General features: G+C 43.8%; 1 protein-coding gene across 1 annotated transcript; it reads left to right on the top strand.

Moving 5' to 3' along the window:
- On the top strand, positions 1,106-12,486 carry CLN5 (ceroid-lipofuscinosis, neuronal 5). Its single transcript, XM_018056496.1, has 4 exons — positions 1,106-1,297; positions 5,905-6,070; positions 6,970-7,195; positions 9,387-12,486. The coding sequence occupies exons 1-4, from the start codon at positions 1,125-1,127 to the stop codon at positions 9,899-9,901; spliced, it is 1,080 nt and encodes a 359-aa protein (XP_017911985.1). The 5' UTR covers positions 1,106-1,124; the 3' UTR covers positions 9,902-12,486.

Here is a 13,684-nt window from a genome sequence, read left to right as displayed (position 1 = left end):
ATAGGGCCGGCCATGTATGAGGGCAGAGGAAGGGCAGTTGATCGCCAGATGGGAGTTGATCTCATTGCTTTCCTGAGGCGGCTGAAGGGTCAAGGAAGACAGAGTGATGTGGGCTCCTGTCCCCAACCAAAGTGGCAGAGCTACCCAGGAGGAACCCGCCTGGGAAGCGGGTGGGGCTGGACTGTGTCACAGCGCTTAGCGGCGATAGCCCCGGCTGTGTCGTCAGTGTGGCCACTGGCACCACCAGATCCGTCGGGTGAGAACCAGTCACCGCGCCATCTCCGTTTTCCTCACTGCACTCACCTCCCCCAAATACTCTCCTTCATTCAGATGTCTGTTGTCACCTAGTCTGGGCCCTAAGGGATGAAGGAAAAGTGCGGCGCTCCCAGGTGGCAAAGAATCCACCTGCCAATGCAGGAGACGCAAGAGTTCCGTGCCTGGGTTGGGAAGATCCCCTGGTGAATGGAATGGCAATCCATTCTTGCCTGGAGAGTTCCATGGACAAAGGAGCCTGGTGGACTAAAATCCATGAGGTCACAAAGAGTCAGTCTCTCTCTCTCTCTCACACACACACACACACAGACACACATACCCCAGAGGAGTCCAAATCCCATGGACAGAGGAGCCTGGCGGACTACAGTCCCTGAGATCACAAAGAGTCAGACAGACAGACAGACAGACACACCCAAAGGAGCCCAAAGCTGGCTTTTCTGTGCTTTTGCTTTTCGTGGTGGTTGTCGGGAGCAGACGCTCCAAAGGAGCGCAGCCGTGAGGCCAGGAGAACTCGGTATTACGAGTCAGTCAGAGAAAAAGGGTTCCTGTTAGGGCTGCTCAGGGGAGCTGGACCGGAGCGCCTTCCGGGTCGGCCAAGTCCGGAAGCCGCCCCCTTGCAGGGCGCCAGGCAGGAGCAGAGCCTCGGCGGCTCCAACACCCTGCGCTGGGTTCCCCGGCGCCCAGGGAGGCGGCGGAAGCCGAGGGGACCGAGCCCTCCGCCCGGGCGCGCCAGGCAGGGGCGGGGCCGCGGGCGGACCGCCGCCCGGGTCCCGAGTTCTGCGCATGCTCGGCTCGCTGGCCCTCCGCGGTCTCGGGGCTGGGGAGGCGCCGCCCGCAGCGGGAGCCGGCACATGGCGCAGGCGGGGGGTGCCGGTGCGGGGGCCTGGGGTCGGCGGGGCGCGGGCGCAGGTGCGGGCCTGGAGCGCGCGCCTTGGCGCTGGGCCCCCGCGCTGCTCTGGCTGGCGGCGGCGACGGCGGCGGCGGCGGGCGACCCCTCCCGGCGCCAGTGGCCGGTGCCCTACAAGTGAGTGCGCGGCTGGACGGGGCGGGCGCGCGCGCGCGCGGCCGAGGTTTTCTGTCCAAAGTGCGTGGGGGCGGTGGCGGGGGGAGTTGCGTCCAGGTCGCGTGATCGTGCCGGGTAGGCGCGGCGAGGAGCGAAGTGGAGAGTTCCTGGGGCGCGGCTGTTTGTTGCACGATGCCCTGGGGTCTTTCTTCCTCCCGGGGCCGTTGAGCCAGTTCCAAGGTGACTGTCCTGAATCGTGGGGGAAAAGGGACTAAAGTTATTTCGTTGTGTGATTTTCGGTACAAATCGCTGACAATTTGAATAGTTTGGGGAGACTTAATAATGTATTTTCTATCGTGTCAGGTCCTGTCATTAGTTATCGTGAGTGCGTAACATTTGCACTCCCAGTTACCAGTTAACCTAGCTCTTGGGACTTCCCGTTTTCAGCACTCAAAGTTGGGTGTCTAGGGAATCCCCTCGCCACGTCCTGTCCCCCCACCTCCTGGGTGAGTGGCCTAGACTGTCCACAGTCTTCAGCCAGGAGGTATAGGTCGCTGGTGTTATGCTGTGGATGCGGAGATGTAGGAAGCGTGTTTGAGCCTTTGAACTAGAACAGTATTTACGTAGCCTAATTATCAGAGGTCGCTAAGCAGAGAAAAGGAAGATAAAGTGTCAACATCAGGCAGGGGAAAACCACCTAGAAGCTTTTGAAAATGCACACCCCTTTCGGATGAAAATAGCGAGTTGGCAGGCAGGATAACCTGGTCGCGAGCGAAGTCTAGGCTCTGACCGCAGCAGATCGAGTCAGGCCCCATCATCACTAGCTGTGTGATCTTGGGAAAGTCGCTCAGGATCTCTGTGCCCACATATCCTGAGTCAGAAAGTAGGAATAGTAGTTACTTCAGGTTTCATTGTGGTGGTTAAATCTAGTAAAGGCCAGCCAGCATTTCAGACCTGATAACAGTATTAGTGTATTCTGCCCGCTGAATGGCTTGCTGGGCCTTCTTTTGCTTGATATTCAGGAAGAGAGAAGTTTGAAGCTGGTTTTCTTGGAAATGTTATTAACAACAAAGTGTTCCCCCCAAAGTAAAAATGTAATATTCAGTAAAACAAAGAAGAGAGTGAAATCCAAAACTACTTGATTTGCATTTAAAAGTTTGAAATGTTAAGCACGTGCCTTCATTTACCCCACAATAAAATTTTAATTTTATTGTGTTCACACTTAAATTATACTTTTGAAATTACCATTGACCTAAATTTGATTTTGCTGTAAGCAGGTGAAATTTATGTATAGTTAACTATTCATTTTTAAATCAGGTAAGCACCTGTAAAACAGGTAAAATTTTAGGTGAGTTTTTAATATTTTTGTCTAAATCAAGATTTAAACTTTTTAAGTTATAGACATTTTTGTTGATGTGTTGCTGTTGCTGCTGCTGCTGAGTCGCTTCAGTCGTGTCCGACTCTGTGCGACCCCATAGACAGCAGCCCACCAGGCTTCCCCGTCCCTGGGATTCTCCAGGCAAGAACGCTGGAGTGGGTTGCCATTTCCTTCTCCAATGCATGAAACTGAAAAGTGAAAGTGAAGTCACTCAGTTGTGTCCGACTCTTTGTGACCCCATGGACTATACAGTCCATGGAATTCTCCAAGCAAGAATACTGGAGTGGGTAGCCTTTCTCTTCTCCAGGGGATCTTCCCAACCCAGGGATCAAACCCAAGTTTCCTACACTGCAAGTGGATTTTTTACCAGCTGAGCCACAGTGGAAGCCCAAGAATACTCAAGTGGGTAGCCTATCCCTTCTCCACCAGATCTTCCCAACAAGGAATTAAACTAGGGTCTCCTGCATTGCAGCCGGATTCTTTACCGAGCTATCAGGGAAGCCCTTAGAGGGCAGATAGCAGCTTGTTTCTCCCTTTCCTCTCTCTCCCCAGTGCTAGGTATGAAAGGAGTGAGCTCCTGCTGATCTCGATTCACTGTAGCCCTCCGGCCGCTACTGCCATGGCCCTCTCAGGGCCCTTCTTGATGCATAACATGACCTCCACTGACCTCAGCCTTAACTTGGCTTCCCTCCCCACCCTCTTCTAACTCATAAAATAAGGTTTATTTTGGAGCAAATTCAGTTATATCACACCTGCTACTTCAGATCCTTTAAGCTGCTTCCTGGGCTCAATCCTCCCCAGTTGTGTGACTCTAGGGGGGGTCTTCACAGTGTCCAGGCAAACCTAGTTGTATTGCACTTCTCAGATACTGTGTTTTCTACAAACTGAAGATTTGTGACAACCTTGTGTTGTCAGATTTTTTTTTTTTTAGCAATAAAGTATTTTTTAATTAAGGTATGTATGTCTTTTGTAGACATAATACTGTTACATGCTTAACAGACCACAGTATAATATAAGCATGATTTTTATATGCACTGGGCTGGGAAACTAAAAAATTCCAGTGACTCACTTATAACATTATTTAATGTACTGTGGTGGTCTGGAAGCGAACCCACACCATCTCCGAGGTGTTCCTGAATTAGCTCAGAAAGACCGTCCCTGCCTCCACTTGCTCTCACCACTCCTGCCTCAAATCTTGAATTCCAGTCTTAAAACTACTCAGCGGCTCAGTGGTAAAGACTCTGCCTGCCACTCAGGAGCCACAGGAGACATGGGTTTGATCCCTGGGTCAGGAAGATCCCCTGGAGGAGGGCATGGCAACCCACTCCAGTATTCTTGCCTGGAGAATTCCATGGACAAAGGAGCCTGGTGGGCTACAGTCCATGGCGTTGCAGGGTCGGCTGCAACTGAGCACGCACAGATCCTGCTGCCCTTCATTACTTGTTTAATGTCTTGCCAGCTGTTACTCCCCTTGAGTAGTTCAGTTCAGTTCAGTCGCTCAGTCGTGTCCGACTCTTTGTGACCCCATGAATTGCAGCACGCCAGGCCTCCCTGTCCATCACCATCTCCCAGAGTTCACTCAGACTCACGTCCATCGAGTCAGTGATGCCATCCAGCCATCTCATCCTCGGTCGTCCCCTTCTCCTCCTGCCCCCAATCCCTCCCAGCATCAGAGTCCTTTCCAATGAGCCAACTCTTCGCATGAGGTGGCCAAAGTACTGGAGTTTCAGCTTTAGCATCATTCCTTACAAAGAAGTCCCAGGGTTGATCTCCTTCAGAATGGACTGGTTGGATCTCCTTGCAGTCCAAGGGACCCTCAAGAGTCTTCTCCAACACCACAGTTCAAAAGCATCAATTCTTTGGCGCTCAGCCTTCTTCACAGTCCAACTCGCACATCCATACATGACTACTGGAAAAACCATAGCCTTGACTAGACGGACCTTATTCGGCAAAGTAATGTCTCTGCTTTTGAATATACTATCTAGGTTGGTCATAACTTTTCTTCCAAGGAGCAAGCGTCTTTTAATTTCATGGCTGCAGTCACCATCTGCAGTAATTTTGGAGCCCCAAAAATTGAAGTCTGCCACTGTTTCCACTGTTTTCCCATCTATTTCCCATGAAGTGATGGGACCAGATGCCATGATCTTCGTTTTCTGAATGTTGAGCTTTAAGCCAACTTTTTCACTCTCTTTCACTTTCATCAAGAGGCTTTTTAGTTCCTCTTCACTTTCTGCCATAAGGGTGGTGTCATCTGCATATCTGAGGTTATTGATATTTCTCCTGGCAATCTTGATTCCAGCTTGTGTTTCTTCCAGCCCAGCGTTTCTCATGATGTACTCTGCATATAAATTAAATAAGCAGGGTGACAATATACAGCCTTGATGTACTCCTTTCCCTATTTGGAACCAGTCTGTTGTTCCATGTCCAGTTCTAACTGTTGCTTCCTGACCTGCATAAAGATTTCTCAAGAGGCAGGTTAGGTGGTCTGGTGTTCCCATCTCTCTCAGAATTTTCCACAGTAAGAATAGCATTTTATGTTTTGTTTCCCTCTTTCCTAGTATAATAGTAGATCCTCAATAAATATTGAAGGAATCCCTCCCTACAGACTGTGTGCTCAGTCGTGTCTGACTCTTTGCAACCCCACGAACTGTAGCCCACCAGGCTCCTCTGTACATGAGATTTCCCAAGCAAGAATATTAGAGCAGGTTGCCATTTCCTTCTCCAGGGGGTCTTCCTGACCCAAGGATCGAACCCGCATTTCTTGCATTTGTTTCCCTCCTTCCTACCATAATATATTCCTAGTATGATACTCAATAAATATTGAAGGAAATGCTGGCAGATTCTTAATAGAAAATATATTCTATTTAATAATGATAGTTTTTGAATAATGTTAACATATAGAATGTTTGGGAAATTAAATATCATTGAAAACTCTTTTATTCAGGAAATATGTCTACTAAATAAGATGTAGAGGTATAAACATTTCAGATATGGTCCTTGTCTTCAGAATTCTCACAGTGGGAGCAGGGAACTGGGAAGCAGGCAATTATTAGTGCTTTTAATGTATCATTTGCTATTAAAGACTCATTGGAGTTTGTTCATAGGATAACAAATGTCTATTTATGCACTATGGGCAGAATTTTGGATATTTTTTCTAAAAATGTTACAGTGAAATTAAGATCTGGATTCTAAGATCTGTGAGAACCAAATTCCTCTTGGAGTGTAAGTTGATTTTTTTCTTCTTCATTAGACGCTTCTCCTTCCGTCCAGAACCAGATCCTTATTGTCAAGCTAAATATACTTTCTGTCCCACTGGCTCCCCTATCCCGGTGATGAAGGATGACGATGTCATTGAAGTCTTTCGATTACAAGCCCCAGTGTGGGAATTTAAATATGGAGACCTCCTGGGACACTTGGTAAGGCTGCGTCTTGATCTTATAACTTTAGTGATTTGATTAAGTGGATTTGAGGGAATAATCACTATTCAAAGGACTGGTTTTAGATTATGTTCTTTGGTGTTCCTCTTCAGTTCAGTTCAGTCACTCAGTCATGTCCAACTCTTTTTGACCCCAAGGACTGCAGCACACTAGGCTTCCCTGTCCGTCACCAACTCCTGGAGCTTGCTGAAACTCGTGTCCATCCACTCAGTGATGCCATCCAACCATCTCATTCTCTGTCGTCCCCTTCTCCTCCTGCCTTCAGTCTTTCCCAGCATCAGGGTCTTTTCCAGTGAGTCAGTTCTTCACGTCTATGGCCTAAGTTCCTCTTCACAGATTTAAAATGAGCAGTCCAGAAAACACCAGGTTTTATGATGCTGACAGTAATCGATGCAGTTGCTTTCATCCCTTTTGATATTCTGAACCCAAACCCAATTCCTGTACCCAGATCCTAGAAAGAAGGAAAGGAGGAAGCCCAGAAAGGGGACAGGGCACGTAGGAGTCACTTCATGCCCAGGGCCTGTTGTGCACACGTTTCCTGGGTTAGCTCACCATCTGAGCTTCTCATCACCTGAGAGCTACACAGAGTTCCTGAGTCTGTGGCGTGGAGACTTCTCTTACTCATTCTAAGCCGTAAGGAGATTCTGAACATCTGCACATAGCATGCAGTCTTCCTGAGATGAGCCGCAGTGGCCAAAACCAGAGTGGATGAGGGCAGGGAGTTAGAGGAGCCATGAAGTGGATGTGAGAATAGCAGTAGGGAAGGGAAACAGTTGTGCCACTCTGTAGGCACTTCTGGTATTGCTTTTTCTCCTGTCTGGCTCCTGAACCAGTGGTTACTTCCCAAATGCTTTTATACATATATGACCTTTCCACAGAAAATCATGCACGATGCCATTGGATTCAGGAGTACTTTAACGGAGAAGAACTACACGATGGAATGGTATGAACTCTTCCAACTTGGAAACTGCACGTTTCCCCATCTCCGACCTGAAATGAATGCCCCTTTCTGGTGTAATCAGGGAGCTGCCTGCTTTTTTGAAGGGATTGATGATAATCACTGGAAGGAAAATGGGACGTTAGTTCTAGTAGCAACCATATCAGGTAAGTTTCAAAAATATGGCAGAATTAGATGATTGAATCAGTATCCGAGTGACAGAAATGACTTTCATTGAGGCCTCTCAGTAATGTTCTGCTCTTTAGAGGTCAACTTATAAAATACATTTCCTGAACTACTAACCTTTGACCCTATTATTCATGCAAATCTTTAACTTATCATATCTACAGATACGATATCTTCCCTATTGTCATCATAAAAATAAATGCAAAGAAACTTCGTACAATTAAATTGGACTTTCTAAAAAAAAATAATAGAGTTTAAATCTCTGTCTTAGAGGTGACTACTAGTTTGTTCTCTGAATCTGTGGGTCTGTTTTTTTTTTTTTGATTCTACATACCATATGAAGTCATATGGTAATTTGCCTTCCTCTGTCTGACTTACTCAATAAACATAGTATCCTCTAGGTCCATCCATGTTGTCACAAATGGGAAGATTTCATTCTTTTTTATGGCTGAATCATATTCTATTGTAGGTATAAGCCACATTTTCCTTAATCGTTCATCCCTTGAAGGAAACTTGCATTACTTCCTTGACGATTGTAAATAATGCTGCCATAAATGTAGGGGTACTTGTGTCTTTCCAAGTTAGTGTTTTCTCTTTGTTTGGATAAGTACCCAGGAGTGACTGTTTTGCATAGAAGCTGCACTAATTTACATTCCCATCTACAGCGCATGAGGCTTTCCTTTTCTCCACATCCTCACCAACACTTGTTGTCTGATGGCTTTTTTGATGATTCTGACAGGTGAGAGGTAACATCTCATTGTGGTTCTGGTTTGCAGTATTGGTGTCTTTTAAATGTAATTTGGGACTCTCTTTATTATGTATCGTGCTGTTTTTTTTCCTATTTTCTAATTAATGTGCCCCAAATCACCCCAGTCATATAAAAGTCCATTTCTCTTTTAACAGTGTTCAGTATGATAAATGACTCCCCTTCTTTCATTCCAGGCCAGCTCACATCTCTCCTTTCTCCGTATCCACCTACCTCGTTATCTGCAAAATCTTCCTTTTTCTGACATCACAGTATGACGATATGGACAAGTGCTCATTGTTTATTCTGTAGAAGAGTCTGTAATATGCTGGCACTTAAATCTTCTGTTATTCATCTGCCTTGTGATTAATCCTGTTCGTTGACCTGTTTTCATGTTACCAAATAGTGTTTTGAAGCATTCTTATCTCTTCATCACAAGCAGTGGCTTTTCAGAGTTGGAGAACGCTAAGAACAGTATCCTCAGTTCTAAGACAAGAGAATTTATATTATTCTACAAGTTTAATTCCATACAGTTGATAAAAGCAGCCACTCTATCCTATAGGGCTTGAATTGATTTTATGGACTCAAGCTGGAGTAACCTAAGAAAGTCACAAAGTGACAAAGTGAAATGTTGGGATCATGCTGTTTTAGTCTCAGATGAGGTGGTAACCATGCAGAGTATAGTATTTTGATAACATTTGGAGAGATCCCTCTGGTCTGATAGAAGGTGGTAGGAGAGAGTGTTAGCCATCCTGGAGTCTATATAATCCATGAATTTGGTCAAAACTATTTCCAGTTTAGTTGATTCATTGGAAGAATCTGTGTGGTGGGTAGAAAGATTGTAAGCAGACACCCAATAGTCGCAAGTACAGGGAGAAAGGGGAGATGCTAGATATTCAAGGTAAATGGGGTATGGGGTTCCTTCTCAAGGAGCCATTCCTTGGACAGCAAATTCATATCCTATGCATACTTTGTTTTGCATAAAAAAGCTTCATGTTTCACCCTCCTCGGTTCTTCTTACACGGTCTTGGCCCCATTCACTCATTCCTTTTCTACAATTTTTCCCTTGCTTCCTTTTACTCTTTTGCTTCTGAATCTAAGATTTGTTGAGCTGAGCAGAAAACGAGGGCTTCAGCATGTATATAATTTAGCTTTTGACTATAGCTTAAACAGTTATAGAATTTGTATTTTTTTATACAGTTTGTTATGTCTAATGTTTATAGTTCAGAGGTATCTTGTGCCTTGAAAAATGAAACAAAAAAATTGGCTGAACATGGATTCTTGTTGTAAGATGTAGGTTTGGGAAATTCAGAAACTGTTGTTTATTCAGGTACTTATGGCCTAAATCTGGTTAGAACATTTTACTTAAAACTAACATGATCAGCTTTAATTATGTTCACATAATTTTTGTTTTGTTTTTTAACTAGGAGGCATGTTTAACAAAATGGCAAAGTGGGTAAAACAGGACAATGAAACAGGGATTTATTATGAGACATGGACTGTCCAAGCCAGCCCGAAAAAGGAGGCAGAGAAATGGTTTGAATCCTACGACTGCTCCAAATTTGTGTTAAGGACCTATGAGAAATTGGCTGAACTTGGAGCAGACTTCAAGAAGATAGAAACCAACTATACAAGGATATTTCTTTACAGTGGAGAACCTACTTATCTGGGAAATGAAACATCTGTTTTTGGGCCAACAGGAAACAAGACTCTTGCTTTAGCTATAAAAAAATTTTATTACCCTTTCAAACCACATTTGTCAACTAAAGAATTTCTGTTGAGTCTCTTGCAAATTTTTGATGCAGTGGTTATACACAGAGAGTTCTATTTGTTTTATAATTTTGAATATTGGTTTTTACCTATGAAATCCCCTTTTATTAAAATAACATATGAAGAAATCCCTTTACCTAACAGAAAAAACAGAACACTCTCTGGTTTATAAAACCTTAATTCTACTGCTTTTCTTTCTACCAGCACATCAGTTTTTCAGGGAGTGGTTTTACAAGTGTGGGATTTCTTAGGCCTTTCTTCCTTGGGGCAGAAAGCTAACATACTTATGGGGAGCACTGCTTGCATAATGGTACCTCAAGAATTTTTGGAAAGCTGTAAACTCTTACTGTGTTGGCCAAAGTGAACCCATGAGGTGATCTGGATTTCAATCTCCAAGCCTTCGTTCATATGAGAATTATATCACGTCAGATATAAAGGATCTTTGGACTCAATGTTACATTGTGGGTATGGTGTGCCAAGGCTTAAATTAAAATACCTTTGGTGACATTCTCATGGTGGAAGCTACTTTTTCAAGGTATGATGGTTATGCATTTTCTCATTTAAGTACGTTTTGGTAGTTTTAACCGACTTTATAGCCTTTTTAACTTCAGGAACCAGGTCTTGCAGTTTGATTTTGTTGTATTCACTTACCTTTAAAGCGTAATTTGGACACCATAGCTAGAGCGGTCATGTGTCCAGATGCGGTAAAATCAGTGGTAAACAGCACAGGTTTCCACCTAACGTTTCAGAACTAGCCAGTAACCAGCAATTTGTGACTTAAGCAACTTAACATTTCCTAACGTCAGTTTCCTCATCTCTAAAGCAATGTTAGGACTGTTACAAAGATTGAAGCCATGTATAGTTTGGTCTAGTGAGGCCCCAGTAAGTGGTTAACTGTAATGATTAACCAAAGAAGAAACTGCCATCACTGATCTTGTCTAATGTTGTTTACATGCCAGCCTCTCCTGACTTTGTAACAACCACTTAGCCTTTGAACTGGCAGCTTAGTGCTTCTGCAGTTCTTCAAACATACAGGTCGTGGGAGCAGCTGACTGCAAGTTATGTCCGGGTGAATAGGCACGCTCTTAACTCCTCACTGCTTCACAGTCCTTCCGCCACACACTCAAGATACAGCAATAGATAGAGGTACACTTCCCAGAGAGAGGGCAGGTTTTTGTCAGGGATCACCAAGTAGCTCTGCTTCTCTTAGGGCCATCAAACAAGGTTTCAAGGTCCTTAAAGTGGTTGATGATCAACTGAACACCTTATTTCTCTCCATGGGAAAAAATACTAGTCAGTAAAATGATGCAGAGATCAGAGGAAACTGTCTGTATTTAATACTTAAACGTACCAATCCTATTCCATTTCTGCCCACATTTGAGTGCTTCCCAAGAGGTTAGCACACTGAGTTTTCATAAAAAGCCTAAGCATAGGTACTGTTTACATGATTCAAATGAGGAAACAGACCTTTCCACAGCTACCCAACTAGTGGTAATGGAGCCTCATTTTGAACCAGGTTCTGCTGACTGAATGGGATGCAGTCAAGCAGGGTTTTTCAGCGCTCCTCAAAGTGTGGTCCTCAGACCAAGGCCTGGACCAAATGTGACTCACCCCATGTGTTACTTGGTCTGTGAGGAGGTACTCTGAAAGCAACTTAGACTAATTTTGTTTCTGTTGAATCTTAATAAAAAAAAAAAAATGGAGCTTGTACTTTGTCTGCTTTTCTTTCACTTGCCTAGGAATTCGTAAGTCGTCTTCAAAACTAGAGGCACTGAAACACAGTCTGAGAACAAAAACCCAGCCCTTTAGCACAAGTAGCTCGAGAAGCACCGCAGCATTCGGCTGATGCCTGCTGCAGGGAGGGCATCTTACTCACGTGGACACACAGAACTTGCTCTCACTGCCTCCATCCAGCCGACTCATGTTAATAGCATAAAACATTTCTCATTACTTTTGCCTCTAACCTGCTGGATGTCTTCGGAATGTGTCCTAAGAAAACTTGGATTCTGCACTATCACCATCTAGTGGCTAAAAGCAGGCAATGTCAGCTTCTACAGACTTTACAGGAAAACTGCTCTGGGAAACTGTTTTGGACTTCTAGAACTGCACTGGGGTAACATGTAGAAACTGCTGTGCCAGGTTTGTGATAACTGTAAACCACAGAACTTCGCTGCAAAGACAAATCAGCACATCCGTACCTAGGACTTGAATGCAAGATTCTAACAGTTACATTGCTTCCCTAGTGGCTCAGATGGTAAAGGATCTACCAGCAATGCAGGAGACCCAGGTTCAATCCCTGGGTTGGGGAAGATGCCCTGGAGAAGGAAATAGCAACCCACTCCAGTATTCTTGCCTGGAGAATCCCATGGAGAAGCCTGGCAGGCTGCTTACAGTCCATAGGGTCTCAAAGAGTGAAACACGACTGAGCAACTGACACACACAAAAAGCATTCACAGGTTTTCTAAGAATACTAAGTGGAGAAATTCTATGAAAGTGACATATAGACTCAGGTGACTGTAACAGACTACAGCATTCATGTTAAGTACTGCTGAAGAATTTATCAGACCTGCCAACTATGCTTAGAAGATGAAGGCTTTGAAGCAGAGATGATTCAGGAACAAGCTTTTAAAATGGTTACTGGGAAACCAAAACAATTCCCAATTAAATTTTGCTGTCATCTGAACTACTATGTAACTTACACGTGATTTGTTTTTCTGTTAAGTTGTAAGTGTATAAAATTTTGTCTATGAAAAACCATTTGGTTGCAGTTTGACTTATGTTACAGCTTTAGAATAAGTATATCCTCACTCATTCATTCTGGCTCCATATTAGGTAAGTATACCCACAAAGTGTCATCATTTATAGCTATAGGAGAATAGTCAGAAGGTGAAAACAGCTCTTAAACTTTTAAATATTTGGGACTTAGAGTAATGTTCTCAAACCTCACACATACTTTTCCCTGTTCACAGCAAATGAGTTGGCCAAGTTTGTTTCCAGCATCTTCCTCATATTTACCCTTTATTGTCCAAATAGCATCGTGCTCCTCGAACCTTCTATAGTTTCTATTTAAAACAAGACACTTAGTCATACATTCTTTTACTGGACTGATGATTCTAAGGATAAGCTCCTAATCCACTTTAGAGTAAAAGGTTTTGTGTTCTTTTTTCATGTATCATATGATCTGTCCTTTTTTTCTTTAAGGAAAGCTGGGTACCAGCAAGTGGGTAAAATTTTTCTGGCTGCTTGGTAACATTTAACTGGCTTCACAGATAAACTGGGCTGGAATCTATAGAAAGATAGGGTAGAGCTTGTGAAAAAAGTGTTAGTTGCAGTCATGTCTGATTCTGACTCCAAGGACTGGGACCCATCAGGCTCCTCTGTCCATGGAATTCTCCAAGCAAGAATACTGCAGCAGGTAGCCATTTCCTTCTGCAGGGGATCTTTCTGACCCACAGATCAAACCAGGGTCTCTGGCACTGCAGGCAGATCCTTTACTGTCTAAGCCACCTCAGAAGCCTGGAGCTTATTTATAGCTTATTAAAGGACCTAGTTCAGGCCTGAGCCTTCTTCATACCAAGCCTTCCCTTCTATCCTAAGCTTTTCCATAAATATAAAAAATTCTTTGAATGCAGTAAATTGATTTAATCTTCAGTCATGCCTGTTTTTTCCTGATAATATTGTCAGTAGCCCAGATTTAAGATTACCAGGGTAAACAAGTTATTTTATGAATGTCATTAAGACAGGAGATGAAAATAACATTGTTTAGAAAATATTCTGATTGTACAGATTTATGTAAAGACATTTCTAAAAATGCTAGCTGGTTACAAGGATCCTAAGGATTCTATTTCTGAACAGTCTGTTTTATAAATGCTTATTCTAAATGCCTAATCTTGTATCTTCAATTAAAAAAAAAACATCCTATCATATACATTATTTAACATTATATCCATCAAAT

Source organism: Capra hircus, chromosome 12, assembly GCF_001704415.2.
Source record: "Capra hircus breed San Clemente chromosome 12, ASM170441v1, whole genome shotgun sequence".
Taxonomy (NCBI): domain Eukaryota; kingdom Metazoa; phylum Chordata; class Mammalia; order Artiodactyla; family Bovidae; genus Capra; species Capra hircus.
The sequence above is the reverse complement of the archived record's forward strand: the minus strand, read 5'-3'. Positions and strand labels throughout refer to the sequence as shown.

What these genes read in the sequence shown, in the direction of transcription:
- CLN5 (XM_018056496.1), top strand. Translation starts at nt 1,125, where the DNA reads ATGGCGCAGGCGGGGGGTGCCGGTGCGGGGGCCTGGGGTCGGCGGGGC. An exon ending in GAGACCTCCTGGGACACTTG is followed by an intron (nt 6,071 to 6,969) that starts GTAAGGCTGCGT and finishes ACCTTTCCACAG; the next exon opens with AAAATCATGCACGATGCCAT. An exon ending in TCTAGTAGCAACCATATCAG is followed by an intron (nt 7,196 to 9,386) that starts GTAAGTTTCAAA and finishes TTTTTTAACTAG; the next exon opens with GAGGCATGTTTAACAAAATG.